This window comes from Crotalus tigris, unplaced genomic scaffold (assembly GCF_016545835.1).
Source record: "Crotalus tigris isolate CLP2741 ecotype Arizona unplaced genomic scaffold, ASM1654583v1 scf7180000024514.4999324561:1519799, whole genome shotgun sequence".
NCBI classification, from domain to species: Eukaryota; Metazoa; Chordata; class Lepidosauria; order Squamata; family Viperidae; genus Crotalus; species Crotalus tigris.
In genome coordinates, this window is record NW_024100687.1 from 258,226 (window position 1) to 272,500 (window position 14,275).

The following is a 14,275-nucleotide window of genomic DNA, read 5'->3' on the forward strand; positions in this document are numbered from 1 at the left end:
ATTCCCAGAATTCCTCAGCCAGCTTTGCTGGCTGAGGAATTCTGGGAGTTGAAGTCCACAAGTCTTAAAGTTGCCAAGGTTGAGAACCCCTGCTTTACATATTTGCGAGCGCGTGTGTTATCGACAGCTGAAAGTGCTTGTGCCAATTGAGAAACTACGCAGGACGAGCGGACCAGATTATTATTTGAATAGGTAGGAAACCAACAGGAAATTACAGAGCTGCTTTATTGGATAGACTGGAAAGTTGAAAAAAAAAACAAAAACATTCTGGAGCTTGGAAATGCTGCTGATCCCTTTTTGGTCCTAGAAGGAAATGGTTTCTGTGACATGAATCACTTTCTTCCAGCTCCATTGCTTGCTAGCATCAACGTCCTCCCCATCCCTCATCCTCCCTCTCCCTCACTGATAATGACCTGCCTGGATGAAGTCATAAAGGCATTATAATTCTCCTTTCCCTGTTTCTGCCTACCTTCCCTCTTCTCCCTGTCGTTTCCCCTTTCCTTCCCAGGCCCACTCCGCTTTCCCGTTCTCATTCTTCATCCCCCTCCCTTCCGTTCTTTCCCCTCTCCCTCCTCCCCTCCCCATCCCACTCCCCCTTTTTATCCCTCTCCCCTTCCCCATCTTCTTTTCCCCTCCTGTCTCTCCCCTTTTTACTTTCTCTTCCATCACTTCCCCATACCCCTTCCCCTCCATGTCCTCCCTCCTTTGAATTTGATTCTGATCCTGACTCTCAACTTCACCCTCCCTTTCAGCCTGTCCCTCAACCTCAGCCTTTCACCCTCACTCTAACCCAGTGGTTCTCAACCTTTCTAATGCCGCGACCCCATAATACAGTTCCCCATGTTGTGGTGACCCCCAACCACTTATACATCACCGGGTGCCAGGGGCGTGGCCAAAGGGGGAAAAAATGGCGGATAGCCTTGTTTGGCGACCCCCGTGAAATGGTCGTTCGACCCCAAATGGGGTCCCTGAGAACCACTGCTCTAACCTAAACTTAAACCTAATCCAAACTCTCACCCTCACTTACCCCTCTAGGAGTTGGCTACTAAAAGAGAGAAGCTTCTCCAGTGTCCAGGAGTCCCACTGAAGAGCAGCTTACCTCTGGGAAGATAACTTCTTTCTGATAACTGACAGTAACTGACACTTCAGCCTGAAGGGATGAAGTCATAAAGCCACTAGAATACCCCAGGAGATGACCAGCCTCCTTTATCCTCCTATCAATGATCACCTGCTCCTCCACCTTTTTGACCTACATCCGTGCCACACAATGGTTTCTAGGAAGCTACCAAACCATACCTTGTCACAAAAAATATCATTTTTTTGCTTAAAAGCCATAGCTCTTTCGATGTGGGTTGTCTTTTCTTATAGAACAAGTGTGTAAAATTGCCAGCCCACACACCGGATGCATCATGCGGAAGCTGCGCCCACCCCAGCTCCAGCAAGGGGAAAAAAAGTCATCCAAAATTTCACAATGTTGTTTGGTTAACATGAAAAGTGGAAGATGTTATGGTGTTATGTTTTACCTTATATGCAGCTCTATCATCTCTATTGTATTTGTTTCCTGTATCACATTGCTACTCTATGATTCATCTTTATTGTTCCTGTGATACATTTTGCTGTTCCTGTTGTATTCTCTCTAAGAAGATGGCTTCTGCACAGTGATGGCTTGTATTGTATTTACTTACTCCACATGAAACACACTTCAGCACTACTGAGCAGCCTAATAGTCTGCTGTTTAATTTCCAAAGCCAGGGGTTGGAAGCAGAGTTGACTTTGAAATAGATTTGTCCCCTTGAAATCAGCAGGACTGAATCTAACAGATCTCCTGGTTTAAGTGGCACAACTTTTGAATCCAGCCCATTGTCTGGAACGACCAATAGGTTTTAAACCAAAATTATTCAGCCTGTCACATTTAGACCCACTATATATATTCTGCATGGTTTTTTGTTTGAGAAAGGGAAAAAAGTATTTTAAATTTATTACTTTCTTCTCCCACTGAAGTCTCTGTCTTCCAGATAGTTCTCTGTAGCCTTGCCTTATTTAGTCACTGAATCTTCTTCTGTTTCCCCCATCAAAGAGGCAGATCGCTATAAACAGTTGATGACAGTGGAATGGGATATGGAGAGCAAACTAAACTGCATGCAAACCTATCCTAGGTGATCAATCTGCTCCTGTGTGTCAATGACAAGAGGATCTCCTGCTTCAGCAGGGGTTTGGACTAGAAGACCTCCAAGGTTCCCCTTTAATTCTGTTATTCCATTGTTGTAATTCTTTTTCAAGGCAAAATCTTTTTTGATTCTTTTGGAGTGTCTGTCACAGGCACCCCAATGTTTTTTGGTGAAGAGGGGCAAAGAAGTTGGAGTTTCTGCTCTTCAACTGTGTCTCATTTATAACCTTGTTTGGACAGAGTCAGCTTCAGACAATTAACTATGCCTCAATAATTAACTATTTAGATTACTACAATATGTACTGTGTGGCATTCTTTTGTGACCAGTTTGGTACATTCATATTCCAGGTAGAAGTTCATGGAATTGGGTAATATGATGGTTTTAATTTCTTCTGTACATATACAGTATTACATCAATTATCTTTACAGCTTGTTGTTCATTTCTACTTCTAATTCATGATAGCTTTAATCTATAAATTGCTTCACAGCTTTGGAGCCTAGTATCTGATGGAACATTTCTCACCACTGCTTATTTCCAATACCCTAAAATCTGATTGTTTACGCCATCTTGCCGGGATTCAATTTAAGTTTGCTGGACCCATCCAGAAGACTTCACAGCATCTCTGACCTGCCTGGCTTGGCAATGCATAACTGAACTTAATAAGAATATTGGTGATTCCTTCCTCCAAACCAACTGATGACATCTACCAGGATTTTCATATAGATGCTAAGTATTATGGGGAAAGAGAGATGCAAGCCTGGGGGAGCTGTGTGTGTAACTGTTACAGACTTGACTGTTCTTCCCCTATGAGCAATGATTCCCATCCTTTGCAAGTTGTTCAGAAAGACACCATGACTGATGGTAACAAGATGCTGGATTAAATGAAGCAAGAGTGCTCTTTTTGTATAATTCGATAAATTAAGCCTAGTTTGACATCACATTAAGCTACTCCTTAGGAATCACAATTAGCTAGAGCCATACATCATACTCAATCCACAATAGCTGGATTCATATAGCAATATACTAGCAAACTTCAGTTTAATTAGTAATTGAAATCTAGTAATAATTAGCTCAAGGTTAGTGAGTGTTATGGGTAGAAATTTGAATAGCTATTAAAGTCCAATGTTCCTCTCACTCCACCTTCTGCTCTTTCATTTTTTTTAATTGTTACTCCTGGTTACTTAATTTTACATTTGCTTTCCGCTCCTCTCAGAAATAAACAGGATGTTACTTTTATTGGAAAGTTCTTCAAAACTAGTAATTATTGAACTGAAGCTTGGCACTGAAATGGCTTGGAATTTTTTCTGCTGGGACACTTCTAAGAGGCCAAAATTACTTTTTACAGCTCTTGCTACCCAGAATGCAAACTTGTCGAGTCCAAATCTCCATCATGGTTTCATTTGAAGAAACTCCCATTGTCTCCAGAATCCTACAAAGGGGAAATTTAAAAAATTAGACACAAAGTCCAGTGCAATATACAATCCATAAGAATAATTATATCAGAATGAACTTGATTGGCATGTATGCCGGTCAGTAGCTAATTAAACAGCTGGGGAACATCATTTGTCTATTTTAGGGTATCTGTTCTCCAATAAGGAATTATTTTTGCCAGTACAGGATATCTCAACAATTTTTGACTAAAAAATAGAAAATTATAATGTCAGCGTAATGGCCTGTGGGAAAGACTGGACCAAGAGACACTACCTAGCGAACAGTCAGATAAGAGGTAGCATAGCCTGCAGCTGGACAATGGGCAGGGCAAAAAGCTTGTAAAGGGCCCTCCCTAGTTTCTTGGGCTGTGAAGGAGACGGCGAGAGAATTGTACTTTCAGACTTGCAAGAGTCTGTCAATGTAGCTTTACAATATAGAATTAGTTCATCTGGCTGTAATTCCTAGCTAGTTAACCCAGAGAAGCTGGCAGTCAGGTTTCAATATAGATCTTCCTAACATTCTGCATCAAGAGAATAATTTAAGCATATTAATTTTGTTTGTTATTATTAAATGCGTTTGCTGCCCATCTCACCCCAAAGTGACTTAATTCCACCTTGCAGCCCCTAGAACTCCCTTTTGTAGAAAACCTATACAGCTATTTCCCTGTTGACATTTGGATGTCTGATGGAGATGTCTTTGGTTTTCTCTAACTTACCCTTCTAAATAGGTTGGGGCTGCTTTGTTGCTGGGAATTTTGCAGTTGCAGATGCAACACATCTGGCTGGAGCAAGGTCAGAAGAAACTGAATTTACTAATTCTGACTATACTGCTAAATTTATCTGCTTTTAAGGTGACTATATTTTTTTGCTGATTATTTTAGTGTACGCCAATAATATTAGAAGAATCCCTTTTCTGATCTTATCTAATTAGACTTTTTCTGTTGAATTATGTGTCGTCATATTACCTTCGTTCAGTGTTCTGGATGAGAGATTTGGCTGCTTCAGGCTGGGCTTTTTGAAAAGTCTGGTACATAGAAAAAGACTGGAGATATCCCAGTAATTCAGAGACACTTTTGGGAATTTTATCGACAATATCTGTGATTCTGTAAAGAAGCAAAATCTTTTAGGGTGGAATCATAAACTTTATCCCCCGGGTTCTGCAGTCTAGGTTAATGAAATGATCCTAAGCTTCTGAGGTGTGCAAAGGAAGGGCAGCTGTAGCTAGTGCTTGGAAAAAGAATGCATTTTGTCTACTTAAAACAAGGTCCCATTGAATAGAAATGGCTTCACTTTTCAGCAGTAGCATTGCCTGTTGTAACCAACTGCAGAATGAGATGTAAATACAAGTAGTCCTCATGACTGTAGTACTAAGAGTAGGCATAAATCACTTTTTCAGGGCCATTCCTTTACTTTCTATGGCTTCTTGGACTCTTATCAGGGAATGCAAGGAGAACCCAATTCAGACAATTATTTCAGAGGGGATTTCTCTTCCTATTGGGTAAATATAATAGTTTTTCTCTAGCTTGGTGTTTCTCAACCTCAGCAGCTTTAAAAGGTGAGGACTTCAATTCCTGGAATTCCACAGCCAGTTGGCATACTGGCTGGGGAATTCTGGTGTTGAAGTCCACACCTTTTAAAGTTAGAGTTTTAAAGAAACAGCTGAATTTATCTGCTGCTGGTTTATGAACACAGCCAGCCTGGGCCTGGGAGCAATCAAGGGCTTCTTCTTCCCTCCTTCAGTGCCTTCATTGGCTGATTGCCCTGCTTCACACCCCGCAATGAGCAATGATTCGCTTTGAACGGCATTTGAACAAGCCGCAGTTTGCCTGAATTCATACTGCATACCAACCCAAAACATAATTATATCTGAATATAATATAGCACACCATTATACACCAATGGCATGCATTTGCTGTTTGGCTGGCATGTCATTTTCTTTTCATAATAATAAAAAACTGTTGATGAGAAAGACAAAAATGTCTGGATAGTGGATGTTGCAGTTATCAGAGACAGCAGAAGAGAAGAGAAACAACTGGAGAAAATCACAAAATACAAAGGCCCGCAAATAGGATTAGAATGACTTTGGCAAAAGGAAACAGTGATAGTACCAATAATAATAGTCATGATGGGTGCAATTCCAAAACATCTAGAGCACTACTTGAACACTATCAGAATTAACAAACATCACCATCAGTCAATTGCAAAAGACAGCTTTCCTTGGAATAGCTTACATCCTGTGATGATACCTTTAATATCAATTAAACAAAATCTTCCCAAGATCAAATTCCTTTTGGGTGAATTTGGAAAGGACTCCATAGGTAGATAAAAATACCAAACCCAGTCTAAATATCTGGCTGAATATGCAACCAATTATAATGATTTATTAAATGTCTCTGCTGCCCAACTCCCACTGACTCTGGGCGGTTTATTAATTTTAAAAAAGATTAAAAACTTTTAAAAATGCATGGTCTGTCTGAGCATTATTGAGGCTTTGCTTCTGGACCCACTGTCAGATTCTAATATCCCTGCAAACCACCAGGTGCATGTATATAGGATTACAACTTTGACACACAAGATTTGTGCTTGTAATTTTATGCATGGGCTGAAGCCTACAATTTGCTAGCTTCACAGTCACAGAAACACACACTTTTACCACTCACTTTTCCTTATCTTGAAAGGGCAGAGCATCAAATATTGCCTTGTAGTCATCCAGAACAAATTTGATTTTTTCATGTGCATAAGGAAGAAGTTGGGTGCGAAACTGCAAAAAAGAAAGGGAGAAAGATGTAGAAGTGATTCCATACAAGACACTGGTGAGCTTTGCTCACATTCTTTTCATAGTGGCATTTAGCCTATAATAAATCAGAGCAATAGCATCAAGGCAGGCCCCTTTATCCATGAATGTTCCCCATATGCATTTCTCTTAATTCCAAAATTCAATATTGCAGAATGAAATTAGGGGATTTCGAACAGACAAAAGGAAAGACATTGTGTACAGCGGATCTCATTCCCAAAGGAAGCAGATGCCTGGCTAATTCTGAATGTAGGACAACCATATTTGTGTTGCAAAATACAGACCACCATTAGGTGGCAGCAAAGACTCTGACCTGTATGTTACTTCTCTGTTGCTATCTAAGATTCTTGCAGATTTTGCAGAGGTCATTTAATTATAGGGTTAAGAGGATTCAACCTTTAAAGAATAATGGAAGAGTTCTCTACTTATGATCACAACTGAGACCAAAATTTATGTTGCTAAACAAGGTAGTTGTTAAGTGAGTTTTCTCCACTTTACTATCTTTCTTGCTTCAGTTGTCAAGTGAATCAGTGCAGTTAAGTTAGTAACACGGTTGTTAAGTGAATCTGGCTTCCCTGTTGACTTTGCTTGTTAGAAGCTGGTTGGAAAGATTGCAAATGGCAATCACACTACCCTGGGATGCTGCAACTGTTGTAAGTGCAAGGACTGGTTGTAAGTCACTTTCTTCATTGTAATTTTGAATGGTTGCAAAATGAAGGATTGTAAGTTAAGGACTACATGCATGCATGTAGCAATAGCAATATCACCCATCTAGGTGCCTGCAGAAGGCTTACCTCATTGAAAATCTCCGTCAGCTTCTCTGACTGATCTCCATAGTGCCACTGCATATTAAGGGTGTTGGAACACAAGATAAAGCAGCCAGATGGTTTGAGAATCCGGTCCATTTCTTTTATGAAACTGGGGATATCAAACCAGTGCACAGCGGTAAAGGCTGTGATGAGATCCACAGAGTTATCCTCAAATGGCAACTCCTCTGCAGGACATGCACTATGGGAGAGAACAGCAAAGGGATCAATATTTAGTACTCATTCTCTGCCAGCAAACAGTTAATTGCATTTGCCTTCTATAGCAATAGCAATAACACTTAGACTTATGCATAAAGAGTGCTTTACAACCCTCTCTAAGCAGCTTACAGAGTCAGCATATTTCCCCCAACAATCTGGGGTCTCATTTTACCCACCTCGGAAGGATGGAAGGCTGAGTCAACCTTGAGCCGGTAAGAATCGAACTGCCAAACTGCAGGCAGCCAGCAGGCAGCAAAAGTAGCCTGCAGTACTGCATTCTGACCACTGCAGCACCACGGCTATGCCATCTCCTAGTGAAACTGTGACTGCACTTTTCCCCCAAAGTTTTGCTCTCTGCTTCAACTTGCTTACCAATCGAAGGAGCCAACCACCTTGGCTTGACCATGCAAAACCTGTACTTAAAGGGCAATATTTGATCTATGTATCCTGAGCTTTGAAGGGAGTGGATTTGAAAATTTGGAGGCTCAAATTCTTCTTCAAATGCTCCACCATTTTCCAATGAAAGTATAAGACTGCAGAAGCTCCCTGAGGATGGACTCCAGCAGGAGTCTAAAAGCTTGGAAGAATAAAACTCTGGTCCAGGTGACCGACTCAGATTGGATCCTGTAACATTATCCTAGGACAGGGGTAGGCAACCTTGGCTCTTTTTATGATTCGTGGATTTCAACCCAGAATTTCTGAGCCAGCATAGCTGGCTCAGGAATTCCAAGAGTTGAAGTCCACGAGTCATAAAAAAGCCAAGGTTGCCTACCCCTGTAGGACACCTATATTTGCCTTCTTTTGCAAAGGATAATGTGTTAATATTTTAATCTGTTTCAAAACAATTAAAAAACGAAAATTAGAATATTTCGGATATGTGATGCGACACCCAGAAAAATCCAGCATACTCCATTTAATCCTCCAGGGAAAGATTGAAGGCAACCGAGGTCCAGGCAGAAGAATGGCTTCAAAATCTAAGGACTGGTTTGGACAAAACTCAGCAGTACTTTTTCGTGCGGCTGCTGATAAAAACAGGATCACCAACATGATCGCCAACGTCCGATAATGGATATGGCACAAGAAGAATAAGTTTAGATTTACAGTTTTATAAGTTGTTTTAATATACTTTTATATATTTTTATATGTTGTTTTAACTTTTGATTAGGAACTGCCCAGCTAGAATATGGGTGGCTATATAAATGTTTTAAATAAACCAAATAGGGATTTCTCTGGGTTTAAAAAATGCCAGAGAACAATCAAACATATTTGGACAATTTTGACTAATACATGTCTGATTATTTGCCACAAAAATCTTTGCTCATCATTAGTGAGCTTACTTTAAGGAAGATGCTTAGGGCTCTGAGTGTTTACTTACAAATATGAGACATTGGGAGGATGTGCTGCTCGCTTCGCTTCCTCAATCTGAGCTTCACTGACATCTGTTCCAACCACCTTCTCAAAATACTTGGCCAGCAGGAGAGTATTTTGACCTGAACCACATCCCACGTCCACTCCCAGCTGGAAGCAATTCACCTTTGGAGTAAAAAGAACAATGAATGTCAAAGTCACAGAATGATTTATAGCAGGAGTCCCCAACCCTCGGGCAGCAGCCCACTACCAGGCCGTGGGCCACGTGGAGCTGAGCTGCACTAGCAGCGGGCAAGAGCCCATACACATGCAGCTCCACTTGCGCGAGCAGCGGGTGCTCACACATGAAGCTCCATTTGTGCAAGCGGCCGGCAATGGAGCTGTGAGCGCTCACACAAAATCGTCCCCTCTCCCCTCTCGCCAGGGCACCAAACCAGAAAGGTAGGTGACCACAGATTTATAGCGCTATCTTCTCCAATATTTCAGAAAAGGGGGGGTTCTTACTTTTCAACAACGGGTTCTAAACTAATTGTTACCACCTAATTTATATATGTCTTCTTGCCATTAGTGAACTAGCTTGATGTCATGGAAATGCAAAACTTGCCTGGGTTCCCTGACTGATGATTTGTAGCACCTCTGGTGCCTTTTTGTTTCTAAAAACACCTTCGTGGTATCGTGATCTCAGTTAGGTAGTCACTCATCTGTACACATGGAAGTGACTAAAAAGCAGAAATTTTTCAGGTGGCTGAGGGATACAGGTGAGAGGTTATCAAGTGCTTATGATCATGAGTTACCTGTGGGGCAAAATGCATGCGCAGCAAACTGCCGTGCTTCCCCCCCCCCCCACAAGCCTCATAACCTTTTGATACCCTTTGTCCTAATGAAGCAGCCAGAAGGTCATACCCTTTTGACTTAATGCCTCACCTACCTAAACAGATAATATGCTTAAGTTCCTTCTTATCGCTTCCTGTCTTTGTCAGTTCTTTCTCCTTTTGATCTACCTGTATTTGTTCTTACCTGGTCTTTGACCATGTAATGTGTTACTAGAAAATAGTTGCTTACATGAAGACATTTTCCAAAGAAGAAACCTTTGTCAGCATTTAATGGTAAAGCCTATATATGTAACAAGTATATAAGAAGCAATAAACTCAGAGTTTGTCAAGCTGTGTCCTGCAGCTTCAAACCTCTGCTCCAGACATGCCTGTGTCTTTTTCTTAGCGTCTTACATCTGGCCCCTGAACAGGGACAGCCCCCCCATGGAGCAACTGGGACAGCCCCCCCTTCCGAAGGAGCAACAGCCAACATACTTACCAGCGTCTGGAATAGACCTCTAAGTGCACTTTCGTCCTATGGGACCCCTCAGTGGTAAGTAAGGGTTGCAAACTCAGCACCAGCAGAAACATGTACAAGGACTCAGATTCCTGTTACACAAATCAGGCGTGAAAGCGCCTGAGGCAGACATAAGGAAGCTGGTGGATGAGTTATGGAAACATTTCCCTTGATATCCTAAGTGTTGGACGCTTAGGTTACAAGATTGGAAAAAGATAGGGCATACTTTACATCTTGAATCTCGGGCTCCAGTACAGGTATTACATCAATGGCATCAGTGCCATCAAGCAGTGGAAAAAATTGGCTCAGATGCTACAGTAGGGCAACAATTAACTACAAGCCCCACACCTGATTAGGATCAAGTAAAAACTGTGCCTCCGAAATCATTTTTAATTGGATTTTCAGCTCCTTCTGAAGAGGCTAATTCTTTTGTCTCCTTATGGCCATCATACACCCCCATAAGGAAAATATTAGAGAAACAATCTTGAAGTAGAAAAAATATATATGAGGAATCGTCAGAGGAATTTAAAGAAACAAATTAAATCAAAATGTATTCCTCTGCAATGTGCTTTGAACAACTGGGATGTTTTGAAACTTCAAGTAGCTGTTAAGTTTAACCCTGTCAGATAATGTCTGATGGTGCTTTGTGTTGATGTGTAGAAGTATAAACAATCTTTAACAAGACAACATTGAAAAACTTTGTAAACCTCCGGTTGTCTAGTTTATCTGATAACAACTAAAGCCACGGAAGAAAAAGAAAAGAAAATTCAAAGAACTGAAAGTAAGTTTTTTTTTCTTTTTTCCCCTTTTAATCTGGCTCTATTCAATTCCCCTTTGTCAGAGGTGAGGAGAGGGGGCTGCTACTTTTCCCTCACCCTTCACACCTTCAATATTCCTTTTAGTCTTTCCCCAACGTCTTTTGACGTTGCTGGGATAAATTGGAGGTAACCATAAATGTTCCCCTCCTTTTTAATTAAAAGGGGAGGCCTGTTTTAGCCTCAAACCCCAAATTGATGTGTGTTTTGTTTATGTATTTGTGTATATATGTTTGTCTGTGTTCTGTGTTATTTCCAAGACTTGGAAGAGGGTCAAAACCCTCTCTGATAACATCACACAAAAAGGCCTTATTTAAAAATAAATAGTTTGCCTGGAGAAAGTATGAAATGAAATATTTGTATGTGGAATTGTTTATACAAGCAGTTAGAATGAAAATGAATGAATTAATTTGTTGATACCTAAGTGTGTGTGTTAGCCCTCAAACCCCCCACCCACTCTCTCCCAGGCTGTGAAAGAAATAGAAAACTGCAGATTTTATTGTAAAAGTAAATTGAAAAGTAACAGTAAGTGTTTGCATGAGAAGAGTCCCATGGAGAATGTGTGAGAGAATTTATGGAAAATGCATGTGAAGGAGAGAAAACTATTTTTAGTGGTGAGAAGTTTGTAACAAAAAAATTTCCTGTCTCTTTTGTTTTTCAACTGGCTGTGTTGCTTTAAGAGCAAGAGAGACCGAAAGAAAGAAGTGGGGGGGACTGTTCGTTTTAAACTTTTTTTCCTCTCTGCCTAGAATTCCAGTTTGCAAATGGAGATGAAATTTAATGCCTACTCTTGCAGTTTCAGATTACAAAGTTTTACAATTACTGTCTCGAAAAAGGAGACAGTAATTGTTGGACAATTTTTTTTGGGGGGGGGAATTGTTGAGTTTAAATTGTTTAGCTAGACCTATATATCTATCAACCAAAAGAAATGACTCTGAATTGTTTTGCTTAAGATTTGTAAATGTTTAACATACTTAATAGAAATTTGTTTCCATCTGAATGGTATTTGATTAACTTGGAATTTGACTTATTGACCAAAGGAAAACAACTTGGAGATCTCATTGTAGTTTCACTTGCAGCATTTAGCACAGTTGAGCAAATTAAGTACTTGAGTACTCAATTTGTGGACAGAATTCCACACAAAAATTGTCACTTAACACTTTTGATATTTCTTACTAGTAAGCTACTTACAGGAGTATTAGCTGTGTTAGAAGCGCAAAAAGTATATTGTATTAAATGGCTTTACTTATCCCATCCCAAAATGTTTTATCTTTTATCCACGCTGTTGCTGAAATAATAATCTTAGGACACAATCGAGCTTGTCCTTGAAATGGGACTGATTTAATTAATATTGTTCTTCCTATCCCAAAATTTGATTTGCAATTTTATTTTCAGAATAACTTATCTCTTCAGTGCTGACTATATAGGCTGTATTTCATATCATCTGCCTACACTGCAGTGCAATCCTCATCACAACGCTCAGAATTATCTGCTGCTATTTTAGCTTTCCATACCTTTTCTCAACAGACTTTTAACTTAATCTCTGACTCTCATTATGAGTGCCAACTTATTTTTAATTTTCCAGGTGCTTACATCATGCCCAGGATCAACCCCAATCTTATGGCTTTGTTTTTAACTTTACAGCAGCTATCCTTTGTTTCTCACATATGTATCGGTCCTTTAAGGACTGCCTTCACAAATAAATAAAAAAGGAGGGATCAAGGATACCTAATTTTGCATGGATAACTCATCAAGTCAATAAAGTCCTAATAACTTTAAATCAGCTAAATATTTCTTTTCAAAAAACTACTGCCTACCAGCGTCACTTTCAGCAGAAAGCTGTGCTCTCTAATCCATTGGTATGTTATCAGCAATTGCCTGATAAAACCTGGTTAGGTCCAATTCCCTTACTAACTTGGGGGCGAGGCTATGCTGCTGTGCTTGCTCCTACAGGCCCTCTCTGGATTCCAGCCCAGTGTGTGCGACCAGCCAAAGATGTCATGGCATCAAGTCCAGAACCCAATACTGGAAATGAAGCAGGTGACTCTTCAGACAGCACAACGTCCCTTTCGCTCTTGCCATCGCAGTTGACCAACAACCTGGGGCAATGTGAAAAACTTAACATCCAAAGCACAGATGGTTTTGCGGCAACAGGGAAAAGAACCTACACCAGAGAATTTATGCGCTGCCATATTTGTGGTTTTGATTGCAAATTCCTTAGTCATTCTTTGCCTCTCTTTCCTTCTTAATTGCTGTGTGGGGGTTCATGCTTTCCCACCTCATCCTTTAGAATCACAGATGAAATATAATATTTGGGTGCAATTAGCTAATGTCACACAAGTGACAGACTTTTGTATTTCTGAATCATATGATATGGAAAATCTACTCTCTACTTGTCTTATACCTTTGTGTGTTCCAGCTTTAGTTTTAAAAAAATTATACTGGTTTAAGCAATTTTCTATCAGACAATGAATTTCATTATGCAACTATGTTAAACTGGGTTCCTGCTTCTTACATGTTACCCCTTGATGCTATTGTTTTGCATACACCAATTGTAGCTGTTCCTACAAATCTTACTTGTGCAAAAATTGTCAATTGTACTTGTTGTTGTTGTTAATTGCGAAGTCGTGTCCAACCCATCGCGACCCCATGGACAACGTTCCTCCAGGTCTTTCTGTCCTCTACCATCTTCTAGAGTCCATTTAAGTTCACTCCTACTGCTTCAGTGACTCCATCCAGCCATCTCATTCTCTGTCGTCCCGTTCTTCTATTGCCCTCAATCTTTCCTTCACCTAAAAAACTTCATTGTATACATGTCAGTCAAAGAATTTTAAATTGTACCTCCTTTCCAGAGGTATCCTTTAATTATGCACATATATGGTTATTCAATGTCTTTTTTCTCTACTTTCAATTTTCCATACTAAGCTACCATTAACTTACTCAGGAACAAGTTATGTTTTGTATAAACAAAGTTTTATGTCCCCTGACTAAGACCCACTAACTACTCCAGCTTAGGATAATGTCCTCACTAATAAAATAGAGAAGAGTGAGATGTGGGGGAAAATGCACGCGTAACAAACTGCTGTGCTTCCCCCCCCCATAAATCTCATAACCTTTTGATACCCTTTGTCCTAATGAAGCAGCCAGAAGGTCATACCCTTTTGACAATGCCTCACCTACCTAAACAGATAATATGCTTAAGTTCCTTCTTATCTCTTCCTGTCTTTGTCAGTTCTTTCTCCTTTTGATCTACCTGTATTTGTTCTTACCTGGTCTTTAAATATGTAATGTGTTACTAGAAAATAGTTGCTTACATGAAGATATTTTCCAATGAAGAAACCTTTGT

General features: G+C 40.1%; 2 protein-coding genes and 1 long non-coding RNA gene across 4 annotated transcripts in view; 1 reads left to right on the plus strand and 2 right to left on the minus strand.

Moving 5' to 3' along the window:
- The window catches only part of LOC120303985 (neuferricin), a 44,372-nt gene extending 43,258 nt beyond the window's left edge, over positions 1-1,114 (minus strand). The window contains exon 1 of the mRNA XM_039334011.1: positions 1,028-1,114. The gene's annotated coding sequence lies outside the window, so the exon portion shown is untranslated. The remainder of the gene's footprint in view (positions 1-1,027) is intronic.
- On the plus strand, positions 79-3,404 carry LOC120303986. The gene is made up of 2 exons (XR_005555570.1): positions 79-192; positions 1,036-3,404. It is a non-coding gene; the product is annotated as an uncharacterized LOC120303986 (long non-coding RNA).
- Positions 3,188-14,275, minus strand: part of LOC120303984 (putative methyltransferase DDB_G0268948) — a 15,623-nt gene continuing 4,535 nt past the window's right edge. For both annotated transcript variants that reach the window (XM_039334006.1, XM_039334007.1), the window contains exons 2-6: positions 8,793-8,950; positions 7,187-7,400; positions 6,259-6,359; positions 4,564-4,701; positions 3,188-3,597 (exon numbers count right to left, since the gene is read on the minus strand). In XM_039334006.1, coding sequence (XP_039189940.1) covers positions 3,501-3,597; positions 4,564-4,701; positions 6,259-6,359; positions 7,187-7,400; positions 8,793-8,950 — 708 coding nt within the window. In that variant the 3' untranslated portion in view covers positions 3,188-3,500. The remainder of the gene's footprint in view (positions 3,598-4,563; positions 4,702-6,258; positions 6,360-7,186; positions 7,401-8,792; positions 8,951-14,275) is intronic.